The sequence below is a fragment of the Dermacentor andersoni genome, chromosome 9 (assembly GCF_023375885.2).
Source record: "Dermacentor andersoni chromosome 9, qqDerAnde1_hic_scaffold, whole genome shotgun sequence".
In the NCBI taxonomy this organism is placed as follows: Eukaryota; Metazoa; Arthropoda; class Arachnida; order Ixodida; family Ixodidae; genus Dermacentor; species Dermacentor andersoni.
Window position 1 is genome coordinate 16,978,258 of NC_092822.1, and position 20,260 is coordinate 16,998,517.

Consider the following 20,260-nt stretch of genomic DNA (forward strand, 5'->3'; position numbering starts at 1 on the left):
GGCTCTGTGACTTTCCGAATTGATTATACTCAACAAAACGTTGCGTTATGAATTCCACCATTTGCAGTGATTATTGAAGTGTATATATATTATTGCTGCCGCCTTCGTTTGCTTACGACAAAACGTCTGCTTGGAAATTTAGGCCAATAAAGCCAATCAGATAAAGCGTAATAATACAAGGCCGTCTGATGGCACAAGCGCGAAGATTTAAAAAATCCACTTACTATCATTAGCGTGGTATCCGAGCGATCGCAGAGCCAGAGTCGCCCTCTAGTAATTTTAGTAAAAAGTTCTGTGGGTCCAACCCACAAATGCTCGGGTCCGTGGTGTCGCAACACACCAAACGTCTGCATACCGCAGACGCCCCTGCGGTGATTTCCTTACCCTTTTGAAAAGGCACAGCTGCTGCAGAGCAAAAAAAAAAAAAAAAACAGCAAAACATTGGTTTCCGGTGAATTTTATTTTTATTTCGTTTTATTATTATTATTACTTTTGCATTATTCACGTCACTTATCGTGCGACTTCAGCCTTCTGTTCAGCCCACTGGTTCACATCGATGTCTGGTAAGTCGGAGCAGTAAACCATGCTGTTCCTAGGGTGTTGAAAAGTACGCAGAAAATGTTATACATTCTTAAGCTAAAGGGTCTGTAGAAACAAAGCGATCGTTGCAATGTATCACACCTCACAACTTACCATCATTACAAAAACTGGTAAAGTTTAATTTTCTAGTTTTTTTCTTCAGAACCGTAAATGATCTAATTTCGTCTAGCATATTAACGAAAAAGTATTCCAGTAAGCAGAAGCCCAACTAGATTCTCTTGCAATAAAGCTTTCTTGACAACAATACACACTAATCATGGAAAGCAGACAGCTGCCTTTACTGCATTGTCAATTCGGAATAGTCTACCATCACACTAAAACCTGTATTCAATAACCCAGCTCAAAAAAGAAGTACTATCCTTTCTCATCAACATCTAACACTCCGCGCTTCACCATGCATTCAATGATCTGCTTTATAATTTATTTCCTGCCTTGGTGTTACGTTTCTTCTGTTGCTATTTCCTGTGATAACTAATAAAAATGTATTATTTTTCTTGCTGTTGAACTGCTGCTTTATTTCACTTATTTTTTTATATAACTAACTGACAGGAGGTCCCCATACAGCCTTGTGCTTCGGGACCTCCTTCTGTAACGTCACGAATGTATATTTCATGCATGCCCAAAATAAATAAACAAACTTGAAACACTATCAACGTCAAACGTACTGTTTGCCGGGGAGAAGGAAGGCATGGCGCTGAATGGTGTCCGTCCCTTCGGTGTTCTCGCAGACGATCTTGGCCAGCGTTGTTGTCTCCCGAATCGTTCGTAACTGACCTGCCAAGGGAAGCGGGCACGATATTTCGACCTTACTGAAATATACTGTTAGCTTTGATACAAACTGCGCGAAAAAACAAGACCCAGTGTAAGAAGGGGACATTTTGTATCACTGGATTCGTATACCAACACGCCCGGCTATCAACTCCATACTGTTGGCTTAGGCCAATACACTTACTGAACACGCCCCAACAGATAACTCAAGAAGAGATAATTCCTGGCAAATAGCGCGCAACAAACGACCACCGAGATGTTGCAGTTCTTTTGTTGTTTTCTTTTGCTGTTTTCTTTTCTTTTCAAATAATATTTTTACCACTGTTTTACCAAACTTCTATCTTGTATGTTGAAATTATGCACAATTATGCACAACACACCACCACAAGTTGCCGCAATTATATCTGATGTTCATAGTCCTCTTATCTTGAGCTATCGCTATCAGATGGTATAATCACATGGAACGCATCTTAAATGTATCTTCGGGCGGTGCTTCGCGGTGTCGGTGCATCGATGCCAGATTGAGCGATAGCGGTGCTATTAATTCAGGCTGGGATTTGAACCTTGAGCAAAGCGTCAACTCCACGGTCCATGTTTTGGCCACGATAACAGCGTTGCCAGCGCGAAACTGACGCGCTAATGCAGGGCAACGTCACGCCGAAAGTAAGTTGGAAGTGCTATCCGTGAGGTACGTCTCGCTTAAAGGCGATTAGCGTAGGCCGCGCTCAAACTGTACAGAAGGATGTACCAGGCGTGAATGAACCGGCCTGTCCACCGTGCTCGTAGTAGAACCGGTCGCCCCACTTGAGCCTGCCCAGGGAATCCACGACGATGCACGCCATGGTCGGTCCCATGCTGGCATCTGCCAATGGGTACTCGCTAATGGCAGCCGAGAACAGGTCCACGTCTCGAACGTCCCTGCGGGGGCAGACATAGCCGGCTGCGACACGTAGACCTGAAGACCTGCTGCAAACTAAAGTGCGTGCTCGCCTAGGCACCTGTGTTACTCTGACTTAGCTGTATATGTACTTTGGAAGTGCAGGCTATAGGGGACCGTTACCTCAGGCAGACCTCTCTGCGTTTCCTCAATAAATTCTCCTATCTCTCGAACTCAGCCGCGGTTATGTCAAATGACAACCAGTGCAATCCACGTTAAACCAGACATTTGTCAGCGACATCAGTCATATTACAGCGCGGCTACAGCAGTCACGGGACTTCTGCGTCAGGAACGAATGCGTCCTAAGTCACGTGCTTTTATTAAATGGTCAAGAGTGATACGAGTACCTCATGCACACACTCTAGTGACTGTCACTTAGTAAGTGGTTGTCGATGCGTAAGTCGTACTCAAAGCTGCACTACTCAATAGCAGTAGCGGTTAAGCAGTAGGTTATATGTATGCCGATGCAAAGTTACGCATTCAGCGTGCAGTGACAGACATCGTCGACCTCGGCGACTCCGTACTTATCGACGGACCATAACAGTCGATGCAATGAGACGATTAAATGAATCTTTGGCAGCCGTCGATCAATCTAATCGGTCGGCAACCGAGAACTTAAGGGATACTAAAGAAAAATATTACGTCGAGCTATATCGATAGATTATTCGTATATAAGTCTATCATCAATTTCTGTGCGGTGCTACATCACTTAATTAGTTTAGCTACGTAAAAAATTGCACAAAGAAACCACCCGGCAAACAGACGAGTTGAGGCAATCTCCACGTGACCACCCTCTATGCCGCTCTCTGTGAATCAGCCAGTGCTGACGTCATGAGAGCTTCCATAGTTCGCAATAGGTGTCACCATTTCAATTTTCCATTTTTGTAATTTTCCTACTCACAAAAAACTCTGTTCTTGCTAGGAATGACGAATTCGATATTGCAGAAGCCTAATATTTCAATCTAGTTCGACTTCATATATTCCTTTATTGTCATTTTAAGTGACGCTAACGAGCAACACTGACTCATTAGTGTAGTAAAGAATTTTGCCAAACTTGGTTAGATTTATTTGATGTACAAAGGCTGACTGCTATAGTGCTGACCGAAGCTTCAGCGTCTGGATATCGTATGACGTCACCGATTTCAAGCTTTTCTTTTTTGTTGTATATGGGTCGTTTCAACGCCGGAATATTTCTGAAAAATTGCTAAGTTGAGTCTTCGGTTCCCTTATAATGCAACGTACGTAGCCTTTTTTTATCGATGACGAATTAGCAGCACCTGTGTGCACGCTGTCAAAATTTGTGACGTCACAATGAGCTGGTGTGCGAACCACGACGGCGGCGCCAGGAGCCGTCGAACTCCCGCGTCATTTCTGGATTGCCAAGCCTCCATCCCCTGGTTGGAGTAACTGTCTTGCCATTAGAGAAACGCAGTTCACTAATGCAGCTTAACCAAATGTTACTCTTTTTTTTAAATTTAAGGCTGCTACGAAAAAGCCCCTTAAACTTCGTAAAGTAGTGCCACGCTTTGAAGAATGCCGCCTCCTGCTCACACGCTCTGGCCGAGGCCGACGCCGCGTCGCTATTGGCCTAATAGCATCACGTGGGCCCTAGCGCCGTGCATCAGCGCCATTTTTGCTCGAGAAGCGTCTACGGAGTGGCGAGGAGCGCATTTTGGCGCCGTTGCTACGCTCGAGCAGTGCAGGCGGCGTCACGGTCGATGAGGGAGCGTGAAAGAGAGGAGAAACGAGGAGGAGTGAAAGCGGAGGAGGAGAGTGTCGCCACTTTACGAAGTTTAAGGGGCCTTAGCTACGAAGACATTCCCTCTCACTCGTAAATTTTCGCAAATAGCCTGGCTACGTCCTCGGGCATGAGTCCTTTGAGGTGAAGGTCATCGAAGGTGGCGAGCTCCAGGCCATGACAGAGCCGCACGTAGTCGGCGTAAGGTCTGATGCCGTTGTCCCGCCCGCGCTGGATGTCGGTGGCAAACAAGTCGACGCCAAAGAGATCGCCCGGCCGAGACAACGCCATAGCGATGAGCGCGCGGTCGCCGTGCCTGCGTAACCAGGCGACAACCGGCAGCTAGAGGGATGATGGCTTACCTGGAAGAACTGCTATCTAAACACACGGAGGGAAATCGTTGCATATGGCATAAAAATAGCTAAAAATATATAAAGAAACGAGCATCTAGTTTTGCAATTTTGTAACTGCGTCATGAAAACACGTATTTTGAATACCGTGAGCTTCATCATTCAGAATTTCCGAAGCGGGCACAAATCGTATATTGAACTGTTAAGTAAGTTTAAGTTAAAATATTGAAAGCTCGCTCCACGGTAAGTCCTTATTCTCCTCAGAATGCGACGTAATCTTTGTTCACCCATAAACTATTAGCCAGACCTAAGTGTAACGGCATCCAAATATTATGACGTTACAATGCTAGCGTAAGAACTTCAAACCCGCCTTTTTTTTTCGCCTTTTTCCAGCTGATCAAGATTCTGCTGAGTTTCTGGAATTACAGGAATGTAATTTACAAATTCAGCTTAACACTCTACTTTCGCGTCCCTTTAGTTAAGGAACGTCAATTTTCACTTTCGACGCTTTTAATATGATTTATTTCAATAAAATCTGAAACGTTGGTAACGAGTGTGTCGCCACCTTCTCCACAAACAATAAATTGTTCAATGAACACAGAATTATAACATGAGGAGAAACTAAAAAATAGTCGAATAATCGATTATGAGGCATCCATATGAATTAAGGATAGCAGTTTTATCAGCCGTATAAACTTGTAAACATTCGCTTGCTAACTAAATTAAAGTGCATGGTGTAACGCGCGCGCAGGCAAACATGAACACATCTCGCTCGATGACCGCGGACACGCTGCCAAATCGCTGGCGCGGGGAACAGCGGCAGAACTTGCGAGCGAAATGACCTTCGCACTGCCTCTCGCTTTAACGCGAACTAAGCAGCGAGAACTCAGCGCACACGAAGCTATCATTGCTCGGTCGCTTAGACTTTGTACCCATCTCAGATCGTTTTCAATATAGCGTCCACGCGGCCGCGCTCAGCTGCGCCATACGCTGCCGTCGCCGGAGAATAACGACCGTGGTACCTCGCGCGCGACGCAACACGGCGCGCTTCCTCGCCACCTTCTTGAGAGCGCGCGAGATCGAGACACTATCCTCAGCGCACACCCGCACCACGCTTTCACTCGCACCTACAGCATACGGCGCGCGGCCACGATGTTATCGCACTGCACTTGGACTTTATACGGAACATGACGCCGATAGCGGAAATCCGCCAAGAATGTCCATATAATCGCTATCGCAATAAAACGTTCCGGCGTTAAAGCGGTCGGCGCGCAAACAGTCAACGTAAAGAATACAGCAACAAAATGGCACGTTCTGTAAACACATGCAAGTAAACCAGTCAACGCAACCCAGCCAAGAGAAGATAAAAGAAAACCGCAAGAACATGCCACATTGCCAAGTGTTAATACATAAATAGCACGCACTTTCATTAAAGATAGATCTCTCTAATGACACATTACACTATGGTCCAAGATACTTTTACAGATATACCCTAAGAAAGCTATAATAAAGACGATTCGTTGTTGACCTCAAAGAACGTCTTTCGTGCTTGACTTTAGGACAGCTTACGCGTACGAGTTCGGCGTTCTCGCATGAATAGCTCCCCGCGCGGCTTGGCTTAGCTGAAGAACATATACGACTCGCAAAAGCTACATACACAGGCCACTTCCAACCTGAGACGATGTGGTACGGAGAGCCTATAGATGCCATAGTCAACACCAGCAGAAATTGGAGACCGCATCATATAATTCAACGCTTCGCGCATGCGAGTTGGGTTCTTCGAAAGCAACACGGGCGTGGGCTTCGTCACCTGCTGAAGGCGTTCATTGGCTGTCGCATTAGTCCCCTGGCGAGGTTGTCCCAGAGAGATTGCACAACGGGGAATGGGGCGAAAAAGCGCCCCGCCAGCCTCTCGTTGCCTGCGTCTGTCCAGTTGGCGTGCAGTCTGGCAAGCAAACAGAACGATTGAGAGGCGGTGAGTAGCAATGGCCGACACTCCCAGGGGCTGGTCTACAGGTGCGCGTACATATACGTAAAAATTATGCAGACCCGACGCATATCGTAGAAGCTATGTGAAGCTCTTGATCAAATACTATAAATGTGCCCATTTCATTCCTCGGCGTAAATTTAGGGAACTCGAGCGCACATGCTAACATGTGCACGCAGGCCACATGCCAGTTGCTAGTTGCCACATGTCAAAGAGCTAGTTGGAGTTGGCACGAAAGAAGTATGCGTGTGACTGTGGCCTACTGCCACAACCAGTAATACGCAATGTGATTTGCTTACGTTATTAGTGCTCTATTGATTACGGAGAATTCACATGATCGACAGACATGTGGAGCCCCCACACCGCTCGACAAGGTCTGTCTTTCGAAAAGAGGCTGCTCAAGTGCTTACACTGTGGCTGGAACGTATGATCCCGTTCCTAAATGGATTTCGCTTCTGGACGCTTGTGTCTGTTTGAGCGATTTGTGAACCTTCACTGGACTGCTTAGCATGGGTGCATTTGTGTTTCATGCACGTCTAAATGTGATGTGATGTAATTAATTTTCGCATGACACTACTCCGAATTCCATGCATTGAAGAGAGAAAAAAAGGTGTGATTGTGGCCTAATGGTTAGAGCATTGCTCTTCTGTGCTGAGGATCCGAGGTTCGATTCCACCATCGGGTACTTAATTCACTTTTTTATGTATGACTTAAGATACCAGCAGCACCCAGCAGCCACATAAACGAACACGTAATTTCTCCTGTACTTTCCTTGACCTCATCCCTTGTTGGGTTCCTAAGGTTTTTAAATAAGGAATGTATGTGTGTGTTTGTGTGTGTGTAATATTGCAAAAGCCCAGTGAATGCTATGCATCTGCGACTTGCACAGGCGCTCTTAATGTTTTATTTTATTTACTTAATTTTTTAGCCATCCATTAGCCCAGCTATGTGGGATTGTTTGGTATTAACGAATATACTACGAACACATCGCGAATCAGGCCCCGTAATCACAAAAGTGTTTTGAGGCCAAAAAGTGTTCGCAAGAGCTAATATCAATCATGATGCTAGACGTATATAAGCGATGGCAAGCAGCCAATGGGCAACAGCACTTACAAAGCTTTCTATATTAGGCCACAAATATTTTTACCACATCGAAGAAGACCGCTCCATAACCGAGAATAAAATCACATTCGAATGTTGGCTCGCCTCTATTCGAGAGACAACGCGTGGCAGCAGCGACAGCCGCACAAGCACAAGAGCCACACGGTATGCAGCTTAGTACCTTGCTACTCGCGGCCGCTGGGGTACTGCTATTTCCTTGCCGTCTGGTGCACTGCATACGTGCGCAGTGTTCCGGCACTTCGTAAAAAAAAATGACGGACGTCTGTACAACGCTCACGCCTAAGCGCCAGATTTATCACCGACGTGAAACCGGATAATTCGGCCCGTTGCGGTGGCTCGTGCGTCTAACATGTGTCAACACGTGTGTTTGCCTAAGTTTTAAGTGACCGAGCAGCCAATTCATGTCTGTGGTATGATACGCTCAGTTTTGGTCTCGGTATCCTAAACAAAATAAAGAAAGAAGAAGAGCCGCGATGGCTTAGCGGCTACGTGGTATCGCAGTGCTGATCATGAGGTCGCGGGATCGAGCCCGCTCGCGGCGGCCGCGTTCCGATTGGCGCGTAACGCAAAAAAGCTCGTGTGCCGTTCTTTGTGTACACATTAAAAACACCAGGTGGTCAAAGTCAGTCCGGAGCTCCCCACTATGGTACCCATCATATAGCCCACCGTGCAGCTCCGGAACATGAAAACCCACAATTTTTTTTTCCGCACACAAATCGCGTAAAAATTTAATCTGGGTACTACTTTTGTATGATATTCTTTATCCATTAATATTTAATTTCCCGCACACATTTCGGTTAGCAAGGCAAATAGCTGCGCTCCCCGTCCCAAAATCCTATATTGTCATATGAGATTATACGGGAACATACGAGCTTTCATACATAACCCAATACGATTTGACTTTATTTTGCAGCGAAAAGCAACATAATCAGTGCGGCGGGACGCCAGCAGAAAAAGAACAGCTGTTTATGACAGGTTGAGAGGACCTGGCCACACTCAGCAGCACACGGAGGTTTGGCGAAGAGCACAATAGAATGGGATAACATACACAACGCGCCGTAACAACAACCTTCCAGCAGGTTCAAGAAATAAACCTCGTTTTAAAAAAATAAGAAAAGAAGTTCAAAATATACATGCTACTGTAACAAAGATCCATAAAACTCGATCACATATGCTTATGGATACAGGGCATACGGGGCAAGCGAGCTTCTCCACTCGTGGAAAGGTCCACTTGCACATTTCACATTTATTTTTATTCTCTGTTTCTCACACTCTCCTCTGGAATCATTTAATCTCATTCCCCATCCCTATATAGAGTAGCATGTCAGCGGTTGTACACGCGCCGGCGAAATTCTCTGTTTTTCTAATAAAGAGCCTCTCTCTCTCTCTCTCTCTCCAATCGTGGAAGAAGGATGCGCCTCACAGCTCAAACCGCCTGTTGACGGTGGTGTGGCCGAATCGGAGTGCGGCGGCGGCAAACTCGTTGAGCAGAGTCGCGTCCACGCCGGGGTCGTAGCGCGTGTAGCCCCGGCGCCTCGGGCGCAGGCGGTACCTGGCGGTCAGCGCTTCGCCCAGAACCGTCGTCGCCCAGCCGCCGAACACGAGGTGCTGCAGGCGGCCCTGCACGATCCTCCTGCGAGCGGAAGGAGGCGTGCACAGGAGCGCTCGAGCTCCATCACCGCGAGCGACAACCACCTCGAGACAGAGAAGTATATAGTTCGGGGGTTGTACCGAGTGCGGATGTCGCGTGAACTGCGTCGGGGGGAGGAACTAAGAGGAGGGGAAAAAAAAGCAATTTATCCAGTAACGATCCCACAACCTTCGTGGGATCGTTCCCCACCTGCGGCAAGTTGTTTGTTCATCCTCTTTCACTTCCATTAATTTATCGTTTCCTTATTTCATTTTTAAGGCACAAGTAATTTCCCCTATGTTGTCCTTGGTGTCAGTGTTTGTTGTCTTCTTATGATATGACTAAAAATTTTTTTAAAAATCGGGCCCCTCGTTAACCCCCTTTCGTCTATATATATATATATAATAAACGTCTCTTGCTTATCTCGACTGCTGATCGACTGCTGACTGGTTGATTATTCAGCCCACTTTAAATCCTATCGCTTCTGGAAGGTGTACGTTAAAGGGACACTAAAGGGAAACAATAAATGACTTTAGACTAATAGAGCATTGTTTGAGAACCCTGCAGGTAGTCATCTCAAAAAGATAGTTTGATTATTAGATGAGAAAATGAAAGTCCAAGTATCAGTATTTGAATTTCGCGCCGAAACCCCAGCGCCGGTACGTCAGCGTGACGTCAGGGATTCCAAAGAATGTTTTCGCATTTGGGCCGCGTTGGCCGAATAAAGGTTCCCGAAACTTTCAATGTTTAATATTTGGTTTCTTTAGAACACAATGTGGTCAATCTGTACCGCCATATATAATTAGTAGGCCCTAGAAAATGCCATCAAAATCCATGACGTCACAGCCCCCAGGTGCGGGAACTCAAGTAGGCGTCGCCACCCGCACTTCGTTTTTGCGCTTTTTCTGGTTTACCAAACGTCTTGTCGTTGTAAGAGTGGTGTTTTTGGTGTTGTAGAACGGTAATTTACTGATGCAGAAGAAATAATATTTCGCTTTAGTGTCCCTTTAAATCCGGATATCACTGGGTGAATCTCTTGGCATTTCATTAGGATGTGCTGAGCGCTCTCCGGATTTTTGCTGCAGCATACACATGCCTCAGCTTATTGCGAATATTTGATCAGGTGTCTTTTTGTCCATCGGCACTCATATCGAGCCTCACACAAGCAGCAAGGCACTGGCCAAGCAGCAACCGCCGCCCCCTAGCGTCCCGGCAAAATGCGCCAGACATACCACAGGCGCAAAGTGTCTGGTAAGGGTAGTAAATGCTTCGCATTAAAGAAGGAAGTCTTAACTCCTTCGAACGGCCATCGACAAGCGAAAAAGCGCGACTTGCCTCGTGACCTGGAAGAGCCGTTCGTCGTCCCAGTCGGGGTTGACAGCTTGCAGCTTCCGCGCGATCCTGTTGTGCTCGCGCATCCAGATCGTGTGCATGGTCACCTGGCCGACATTCTGGTTCACTCTGACGTCACCTGCGTGACACGACAATGGAAGCCGAAGTGGTTGTGCTTCCGGGGCATAGGTCTTGCGATTACAGCAGTAACGTGTGGCATGGAAATAGACAATGTAAACATAAAGAGGACACGCTACCTTCTGAAGTACACTGGGAAGCATACGTATAAGATCTGTACGCAGTACATACAGCACAATGTTTATTTATTTATTTATTTATTTATTTATTTATTGTTATACTCATCATATATTACTTATGCGATATGCTGCATGATTATGTGCCCCGTCACTCGACTGCCACTGAACTACATTTGACATTATAAAATATGAAGACGCCAAATAAACGGACATACACAAGAGAAGAGAACGGGACGGGCGCCCGTGACAGGGTGTATGTCCGTTTATTTGGCGTCTTCATATTTTATAATGAACAGCTACCAACTAGCCCAACAAGAAGTGCCTTTAAGATACATTTGACAACCAAGTAGTGGCCGCGATGGTCGCTATAATCTTTCTGCGCGTGACAAGCTACATAGTTACCTTGCGCGTCGCTTTGTTTTTTTGTTTTGTTTTTTTTGAGCGTTGTTACCATTATGAATGCTTATGAAAAATTTGCTCACCTTTCTACTTTATTGCACAGTTTACTCCTACTGTTTTCTGATTTATCGCTTCTTGGCGTTTAGGAAAGCTGCAAATCCGTCGAAGGGCAAAAATTGATAAAAGGCACAGGTCTCGTACCGGCGTGGAAGCACATTCCACTGTCCCCGTGGTGGCTGCAGTTGTCCATTGCTGGCTCCATGCTCACAGGCAGGAGAGTGTCGCCGTTCACTGACTGCGACCTCAGGAGACCTGCGTTAATTGACTCCACGGCGTAAGAAACACATGTTGCAAGTCCTGTACACAGTAAGTTTCCTAATACTGACTTAGCGAACCTGTCACCTGCACTAATAACAATACGGATAACAATTGTTATCCCCCAGCTACTATAGTGAAATCAGAAATATATACGCACCATCTTTCATTGCCCGGAGCAGGCGGACCGCGTCTTCGTTCACTCCGTAGATTTGCGATCCATCGATGTAAGACGTCCTCGAGTTGTGCTGCTCCCTATAGCCTGCGTGCAATGCGTTCCAGCGAGAGACATCCCACTCCTGAGCTACGAGACGACTATTTTGTCCCCGTGAGTTTGACAGTTGAGCAGTTCAAAGATTCAAGCACAGTAAAAAATAAAATGAAACAGTACATGTGGCGATTGGTGGTTAGTTGCGACAGAGAAAGAACTGATAGTGGTACTGCATGCTGTTGGTTCTTCCAAGAAGGACGGGTGAGAAAACGGCTAACAAGAAGAATACTAGTGCACACGAGAAACGGCTTCGAATGCAGGGAGCTGGAGCTACTACAGGCGCCACAATGGCTCCTCGACTGCAGACTGCAAAGGTCAAGGCAACCATGTCACTCACCGTATGGCGTGGTGGCACATGTCATGATATGTCATGGCATGACAGTGTGATTGGCAGGATGACGATTGGTATGTCATATGTGATTATATCCACATGTAGTTCTTTGTGTGTGTGCGTGTGTGCGCGCGTGTGTGTGTGTGTGTGTGTGCGGGTGCGCGCGTGCGTGTGTGTGTGTGTGTGTGTGCGTGCGTGTGTGTGTGTGTGTGTGCGTGTGCGTGTGTGTGTGTGTGTGTGTGTGTGTGTGTGTGTGTGTGTGTGTGTGTGTGTGTGTGTGTGTGTGTGTGTGTGTGTGTGTGTGTCACATTGTATTGAGTCGCCGCTAGCATTTCGTTTTCACATCTTTGAGATTTCTCATTCTTCGAGCGCGCGCGCTTAAGCCGGTGCAGCGGCCCGCTTGTGCCGAGCCGATGGGCGTGCACTTACCGGAACGGCACCGCGTGCACCACAGGGAACGCTGGAAGGCCATCTGGGTCTGGTTGAACTGCCCGTAGAAAGGGTCGTCAGGGGGAATGGCGATGGGCAGCACATCCGTCGTCGTGTCGAGTCCTTGAAGAGCAGGTGTGGCGCGTACGTTAAAAAAGTAATAATAACTCTGGGGTTTTACGTGCCGAAACCCCGACCTGATTATGAGGCACGCCGTAGTGGGCGACTCCATGACAATTTTGACCACCTGGGGTTTTTACCGTGCACGTAAATATAAGTACACGAGCATTTCGGCCCCGTCTAAATGAGGTCATCACAGCAGGGATCGAACCAGCGACTTCGAATTCAGCAGTGCAACGCCACGGCCACTAAGCTACCCGCCGCGGGTAGCGTACTTAAGGACTTCACTGTTTATATGCAGTTTGGCCACAGCCATAGCAACACTTCGAACTGCTTGGATAAATAAAAGTGCCTGTTCCTTCCACAAAACAAAGTTGCCCAAGTTTATTGTGTGCTAGCTACAACGATTATCATCGCCACCGATAAACAATTTTAGGTCCGCTAGGGGAATGCAAAAACGCCAGTGGCTTGGTTGCACCGTCAAAATTGATCCGGAGCCTGACCTACGCCCCAGCGTCCCTTACAGCCCACCGTGTACCTTCGGGGCGGGCATTAAACAGAAGCACTCAATCAGCTTAAACTAGCGAACTATTCTTTCATATCTTTTTAGGCGACAGCCTGTCTTCCCTGCCTTTCCCTCCCTTTTTTCTCTCTCTTTCTTTGGCTCTTCTCTTCGCTTTGCTGTCAACTTGGGACACTCGATGTAGCTAAGTGCTACTAAACGCCGAATGAAAGTACCAGCGGAGGGGCCTTGATAATCCTTGTATGGTGACGCAAGAGTGGCCATTTTAGTCCTGCGTAACAAAAAATCCGCTTCCTACATAAAACCTGAACACATAACGTCAGGCATCTCTAAAGCATACCGATCTGTTAATGAAATGGTGAATTATACTTCATGCATTTTCATTTACGTTATTTCTTGCTTTTTTTTTGTTTTCACTTAGCAACTCTGTATGTGCCACTGTGTGTTTGCCCGTTCCTGGCCTATGTCTTCCAGAATGGGCATGTGCCACAACCACTGTCACTTAAAACAGATCCAATGTAGTCAAACCAAACCAGTATTTATATAGCACCGCAACAGCATCACCAACAAACAAAGCTTCGCTACACCCAGCCCCCGCAATCCCATCAAGAACACAATAAAGTTGTATATATATATATATATATATATATATATATATATATATATATATATATATATATATATATATATATATATATATATATATATATATTATACATAAATCTTTACGAAGGGTACCTTGATTAATCTCGAGGCGGCTGAGAGGCCTGGTGGGCGTCAGGGAGACGTCGTGGACGAAGAACTGGCCGAACGCCATCAGCATGTGCGACCGCCGTCGGTCGGGTGTCTCGCTCTCCGTGTGAATCGTGGTCGAGACAATCCTGGCCGAAGGCAGCGGAGCGCCGCTGCGAGCCGTGCGAATGTGACCCGCTCCTGCGCCATGCGACGAATGCAAGCAGACGCGGTTAGCTCGAAGTTCGCCAAACGAACTTAGTTTATGACAGGCTGGCCGCCCGGGACAAGAGAAACTTCGCTATACTGAACAACTACTGCAAGAAGTGTCTGGACTCCGCATTGAGCCTGTTAATATAGTCAAGCCTCGTCACGACGAAACTGGATATAACGAAGTAAGCGAAGCTTCCCTTGAAATCCCCATAAAGATTGATATCGCAGAAGATACGGTTGTGAATATAACGAAGTAATGGATATAACGAAGTTATTTTTGCTCCCCGATCCTACTTCGCTATACCCCGGTTTTACTGTGCTTGGCATCTGAAAAGGAACTATGCGGTGCTAAGACGAACAAAATATGATAACTATTGTTAATGACATGATAGTTTCATGCGTGTTATGATATCGCAATGCCTGTGGTTTGTCTGATAACGTCAGCGGGGTAAACTCAAATGACGAAAAATGCTCACACACTGCAGGAGCTACGGACAGCCATTGGCCAGCACATTGCACAGATAACTCCAGCAATCACTCCCCCCCCCCCCCCCCCCCCCGAGTGTTTAACAATATGTACAATGTCGTGCGCAGACACGTCTTCAAGCCGGCAGTTGATGTTTTCAGCATCTGCTGCAGTGGTCACTGCACTGCCGTAAGTCAAACTTCGAATTTTAGGGCCACAATTTACGCTACATACTTACTTTTCGGGCACCCGATACCAGATTAGGGTACACGAATCAAAATAAACAACAGAACGCTTGTACCCACATTTGCCCGGCACGAACATTTAGACAATTTGTATACTGTTCTTCTTGAAGGCCTCGACAGGGACAACTCCTCTTGTTAAAGTGTTGACATGAAAAAGAGGCTCTATCAAGACGAAATAATAATAATAAAGTCATGTTATAAAGCATTAAAGCGTTGGTTTACTACGCGCAAGCTAAACACTTCCCCCTCCCCCCCCCCCCACACACACATACACACACACAAAATAATAACGAGTGTTCTGACGACAATTACATTTGTACATATAAATTATATTGCCAATGAGTTCTGCGGAAGCCTCCAAGGTGGAGGGAGGTTCGCGAAAGGAAAAACTTGCTATGAGAAACCCGCATCTGTTTCTTGCGTAGCTTCGCTCTACAGTACGGTGGATGATATTTTCCCTGTCATGAACAATCTTACACTTTGCCAGCTTCCTCAAAACTGACTTTTCATGTTCAGCGTCCTTGTGCTTCGAGCTGTCAATGAATTCGTCCTCACGCTGTGATCTACTAGTGTCCTCGTTAGAGTCAGACGGTAGAGCAACCACCACAGAAAGGCGTTGGTCCCGGGTTCGATCCCCCGACGAGGAGAAATTTTTCTTCAACCAGGAAGCTTTCTTTCTGAGAAACCGGTGTGGGTTTCATCTCCAACAAGCAGGTGGATACAAACTTCCATTTTAATGAATGTGACTGCCTGCCAACAGATAAATTTATAATACAAAGTCTATTTGTTATCCAGACTTCTAGTGGTTGTTTTCGCAGATAGTTAACAGATAACAGATGACAGAACATTTAAGATCAAAAGGTCCATTGACGGTCCACAAACATATTGTTTTTGCTATAGAAAAATCCGGAACTATTTTTTACAGGATGTCAAAATAAAATTTGCTTCGGTGGAAGAACACACAATGTTTTAGTTTTTCGCTTTCTTTTTTTGCCTGCAAAGGATCGCAGCATGTTGAAGACACTAGCGATAAACGTCACGACCAATGGTTGAAGTACCTTCCACAGACATTACTATATAATAGTTAAGAGAAGCATAATGACATGACACTTTATCTTGTTATACTGCTGCTCTGTTGTCAATTCAGTCAAATGAAATTAATTTTCTTTTGTTTTTTTTTCTTTGTCAGGAGGAAGACAGGACTAAATGCCGTACCGGCTTGACTAATACGTCCTCACTCCCTTTTACGTGGTGACACACGGCAGTACAGGAAACAAAGCAAAATTAAAACAAAGCTAGAATTACGTCGACACACGTTGACGTACATGACAATTCAATAAAGAAGGGAAGGTAAAATACAAGTTAGATTTATTCTGATTAATCGTAATCATCATCGTAATAATGGTGGTCGTAGTAATTAAAAGCGCTAGTATACGTGTTCCCTTATACCGTCTCTGTAAGCTGGCTCAAGCAGCCTCCTGAGGCAGGCGTAGCTCTCGCCCCAGTCGGGGTGCGCGACGTTGTTACAGCTGCCATCGAACTCGGAGTACGGCTTCTCCGGGTCGCACTCTCTTCTCTCCGGAGATGCGCAGCGGGTCGCCACGTCCGTCGTTTCTCGGAAACTCACGTTCGCGCGAGACAGCAGCTCTTCAGTGACTTTGCCATCGTAAGCGGTGCTGCGACACGAAGCGAGCAGGAATTATGATCAGAGGATCAAGTTGTAAAGGGTTTTCTATCTATTCTACGCATACATTCTCTCACTTATCATCACTCCATGTCCTTTGCTCATATTTCCCCACTCCCTTTGCTGAGCGTCGTACCGAGGTGCCGTCCGTAATGTTAAGCAAGTACAGTGCGGCCAGCAGGACTCATTCTCTCCCTTCCTCCTTTCCTTTATTACTATAATAAAACAACAAATTACTACTTATCTACCACTACTACTACTACTACTAATACTACTACTACTACTACTACTACTACTACTACTACTACTACTACTACTACTACTACTACTACTGCTAACTGCCTCTTCTTTTACTACTACTATATTAAGGGAACAGTGCATATGACAAACATAACAGAAATTTAACGTAATTAAGGTCAAGATATACAAACTTATTCTAATGCCATTCTGTTTTGTCATTCGTCATAGTAGTTACTAGGATCAGCCGGTCGTGAGGGGCCGTAGATAAGAAAGGAATAGAATGCTGCAAAATGAATGGCTTACATTATACTCTGCCCCCCCTCCCCCGAACACCGACACTTACACCCTACTCATGAAACTATAAGGGCACAGTGCTCTCACCATCTTACGCATTTTGTTTGTTCGTTTTAATACACCACGCACAATGTACACAGATATAACGTGTTTATATATATATATATATATATATATATATATATATATATATATATATATATATATATATATATATATATATATATATATATATATATATATTACTAATACCAAGCATCAGAACAAGCTTGCATGCAAACTATGGGTGTGTGATCACACGTGACCACGCGTGCACACCTGTCACGAGGAAGGTTTCGACCGAATTTTTCCTCGTAGGCGACCGTTCTGCCTTCCGCACTTTCCTCACGTGGGTGCTGTCGCTGCTTCCAACCGCTGAAGTATGGACAGCCCGTTCGTAGTATCTCTTTCCCACCAAGCTCTGCGTTCGTGTGAAAAAGCGGTTAAGTAGCATGATTTTCTTAAAGTATGGCGCAGATATAAGCACATATTTATAAAAAGAAAACAACCTGAAGACCGTTCAGCAAATTCTCCGGCTCTGAAATCCTTTACCGCCACGGCAGCAGACTCTCACAGCGGACATCTTCTCAAGAACAAAATATGCTTTTCAGCGATAGGGCCGACGCAAGGATTTTTCTCCATGAGGGGGCAGCCACAGTAAGCGAGGCCATCCAGGGAAGCAAGTGCGCACCTGAAGGACCTTCGCAAGATTGGACGAGAATGGGACCCTGACTGTAGCGTCTGCCACACTCCCGAGACAACAGACCACACACTTTGCATGTGCCCTGAATATACGGCCGAGCGAAGGACACTTAAGTTTAGTGTTCACTGTTTCGACTCCCGCCCCTTTTCGGAAGACAATATTTTAGGCATGTGGAGGAGAGTTGACCAAGCCCAACGCACCATAACATCGCTCTCGAACTTTCAGTGTGAAACAGTCGTCTTAGACAATCGTCTCTAGGACTTGTGGAAACAGGTATTTGTGTAGACAAGATTACTCCCACACTCGCCGACAACCTTCCCTGGCTATGAAGGGAAAGCTATGGGCGCGTGGCTGCTGCACATGTGTTACCGCGCGAAGTAATCCGGCAGCGTTTGACACTGCTTTTGGTTGCTCGGAATAGACGCTGAATCGACGCAGCTTCCACGTGAAAAGCTGTTTCGCGTTACCCCCGACGCGGCAGGGAAAAGCCGCAGGATAAGTAAACCTTTGCACTCAGTGGGGTGTTCTGTCGCATTTAAGTGTTGCTAATAAGGTGTTTATGTTTTCTCTTCCCCAGCCTAAACTGACGTAGATTAAAACGCGGGACTCTTTTCAGGAGCGCTCTCAATTGTGCGCGATTTGCCTCCGTAGCTTTCCCTTCGTAGCCCCAGAAAGCTGTCCGCGAGTTTTCTTTTTTTTTTTTAAACGAGTAGTGTCTCTAAAGCGCACATCCGTGTATTGAACGACGAATATATAGCAGCTCATCGTACCATATCATAAACACCCTGCCACCTACATCTCCCTGTAGCTCCCACTTCCCCTTACCCCAGTGAGTAGTAGCAGGCTAGAGACACGCTCTCCGGGCCGACCTCTCCTCATTTCTCATTAAAATCTGGTCCTCTCTGCTAGCTATATAGTCAGGTTTCTAGTGCTCCAGGGTAGAGACGGGAGCGCAGTCTAAATATTTCTGTGGTGGTGGTAGGGGGGAAGCGATCTCCTCTTCCCCCTTCTCCTTGGCGCCGCCCCTGTCCTGCGATGCGCGCAAATTTGTCTTCCTCTGCTACAATATTGTCTGCTGTGGCCTTCGAGATGCGTGCACAGACATCACCACTCTTAGAGTGTGTGCGGCGCACTAAGCCCTGCACAAATTGTCAATAGACGCGCAAGAAAAGCGCTACGTACGCTGGCTTTCCCATACAAAACTGCCCACCCACCGGCGCACGGTTAAAATGGTGATTACTTGGCAGCTGAGTCCACTGCTCTTGCTTTGATGCATCTGATAAGGTGGAGAAGAAATGCAAGGAAAGCAAGGACAATGTTCTAGCCACACATTAATCAGCATTTTGGAAGCGCGCGGGCAGCCTTGGTGCCACCATGGAAGATGAAAACCACCTTGAAACTTTTCTAAAGGGTCGTTCATGCGAATGTTGCCCGGTAGCTCGGCGGTTAGCGGGTCCAGCTAACAAACATCAACATCAACATGTTTCGAATTTTTCGCCATCGTCCCTTGCGCTGACCACCACGCCCCTGTCCTCGCCCTAACCATAAATATGAACTTCCCCAATTCTCCACTCTTCTGAACGTAATTCTTTACTATATTAGCTTATTTTTAACTAATAAACATATTACTCCTTCTTTCAGTACAAATGTATTCTCTAAGGCCACACATAAAGGTCGACAGTTTGCTCCTATTTCTCCATGATGGAACGGTGTTAGGGCATCGGCCGGATTAAAGCAAAGAAAGCAGGTTCAGAACTTGCTTACGTTGTTTTTGGTAGCGTGTCCGGCTCCAAGGTGTAGCCGCAGCTATCTGGAGCGACAGTCCTCGTTGAACGATGTGAGGTGCCGAGTCCAAGGCGTCTGCTACGTTAGCCGGCGCCACCCCGACGCAGCTCATCAACGCCAACAGGACACTGCAGACGACTTCACTGCTTCGCCGTACGCGAAAACAATTGCTCCCTTCATATGCACAGGTTTAGAACTTGTTTCGCTTGCCACACATCTTACTCTAAAGGCAATGGAGTGTTAGGAACACCTTTAGGTTAGATTAACCGCTCGTCGCTTGCCTAATTCCTTTTTTCGAAAGCTTTCACGCTTTTAGGACAGATGTCGTATTTCTTACTTAAAAAAACACCGTTACTACACAGCTGTACAGAGCGCGCACACAACCCCAGGAAATAGAAAAACAACAAAAAAAAAAAACGAAAGCAACCCCTTTGTTCAAGAGAGCAACCGAAAGCTTGCTAAGTCACGTGTCACCTGACGGTGTTGTTTGGGCCTTTTACCTTTCTTTTTATTGTTCTAATGTGTCCTTCTGTCGTAGACTCTACTAATAAACCTTAGTTCTGATTCAGCGCTGTGTCTGTCTTTCTTCCTCTGGTCTCCCGTCATTTGCGCTCACCTAAAATTGACATGAGTGTGCGCGCATTCCTAACTTTCAAATAACGAATCGAATAGTGTCTTTTTTCGATTCGGTCATCGAATCGAATAATCACTATTCGTAAATGCGAATGTTTTTGAAATACTTTTCGAATA

General features: G+C 46.1%; 1 protein-coding gene across 1 annotated transcript; it reads right to left on the reverse strand.

The window, feature by feature from the left end:
- Positions 1-445: 445 nt before the first annotated feature.
- On the reverse strand, positions 446-20,260 carry LOC126527474 (chorion peroxidase-like). The gene is made up of 14 exons (XM_072284437.1): positions 19,490-20,260; positions 17,302-17,443; positions 16,215-16,441; positions 13,848-14,042; positions 12,467-12,589; positions 11,596-11,697; positions 11,322-11,432; positions 10,468-10,603; positions 8,926-9,135; positions 6,204-6,338; positions 4,135-4,359; positions 2,117-2,286; positions 1,266-1,374; positions 446-592 (listed from the first exon to the last, which is right to left on the reverse strand). Exons 1-14 carry the CDS (start codon positions 19,620-19,622, stop codon positions 511-513), a joined length of 2,100 nt encoding a protein of 699 aa, XP_072140538.1. The 5' UTR covers positions 19,623-20,260; the 3' UTR covers positions 446-510.

What these genes read in the sequence shown, in the direction of transcription:
- LOC126527474 (XM_072284437.1), bottom strand. Translation starts at nt 19,622, where the DNA reads ATGAGCTGCGTCGGGGTGGCGCCGGCTAACGTAGCAGACGCCTTGGAC. An exon ending in CCAATGAACGCCTTCAGCAG is followed by an intron (nt 4,360 to 6,203) that starts GTGACGAAGCCC and finishes CTGGTTACGCAG; the next exon opens with GCACGGCGACCGCGCGCTCA. An exon ending in TTCCTTCTCCCCGGCAAACA is followed by an intron (nt 593 to 1,265) that starts GTACGTTTGACG and finishes TCAACACCCTAG; the next exon opens with GAACAGCATGGTTTACTGCT.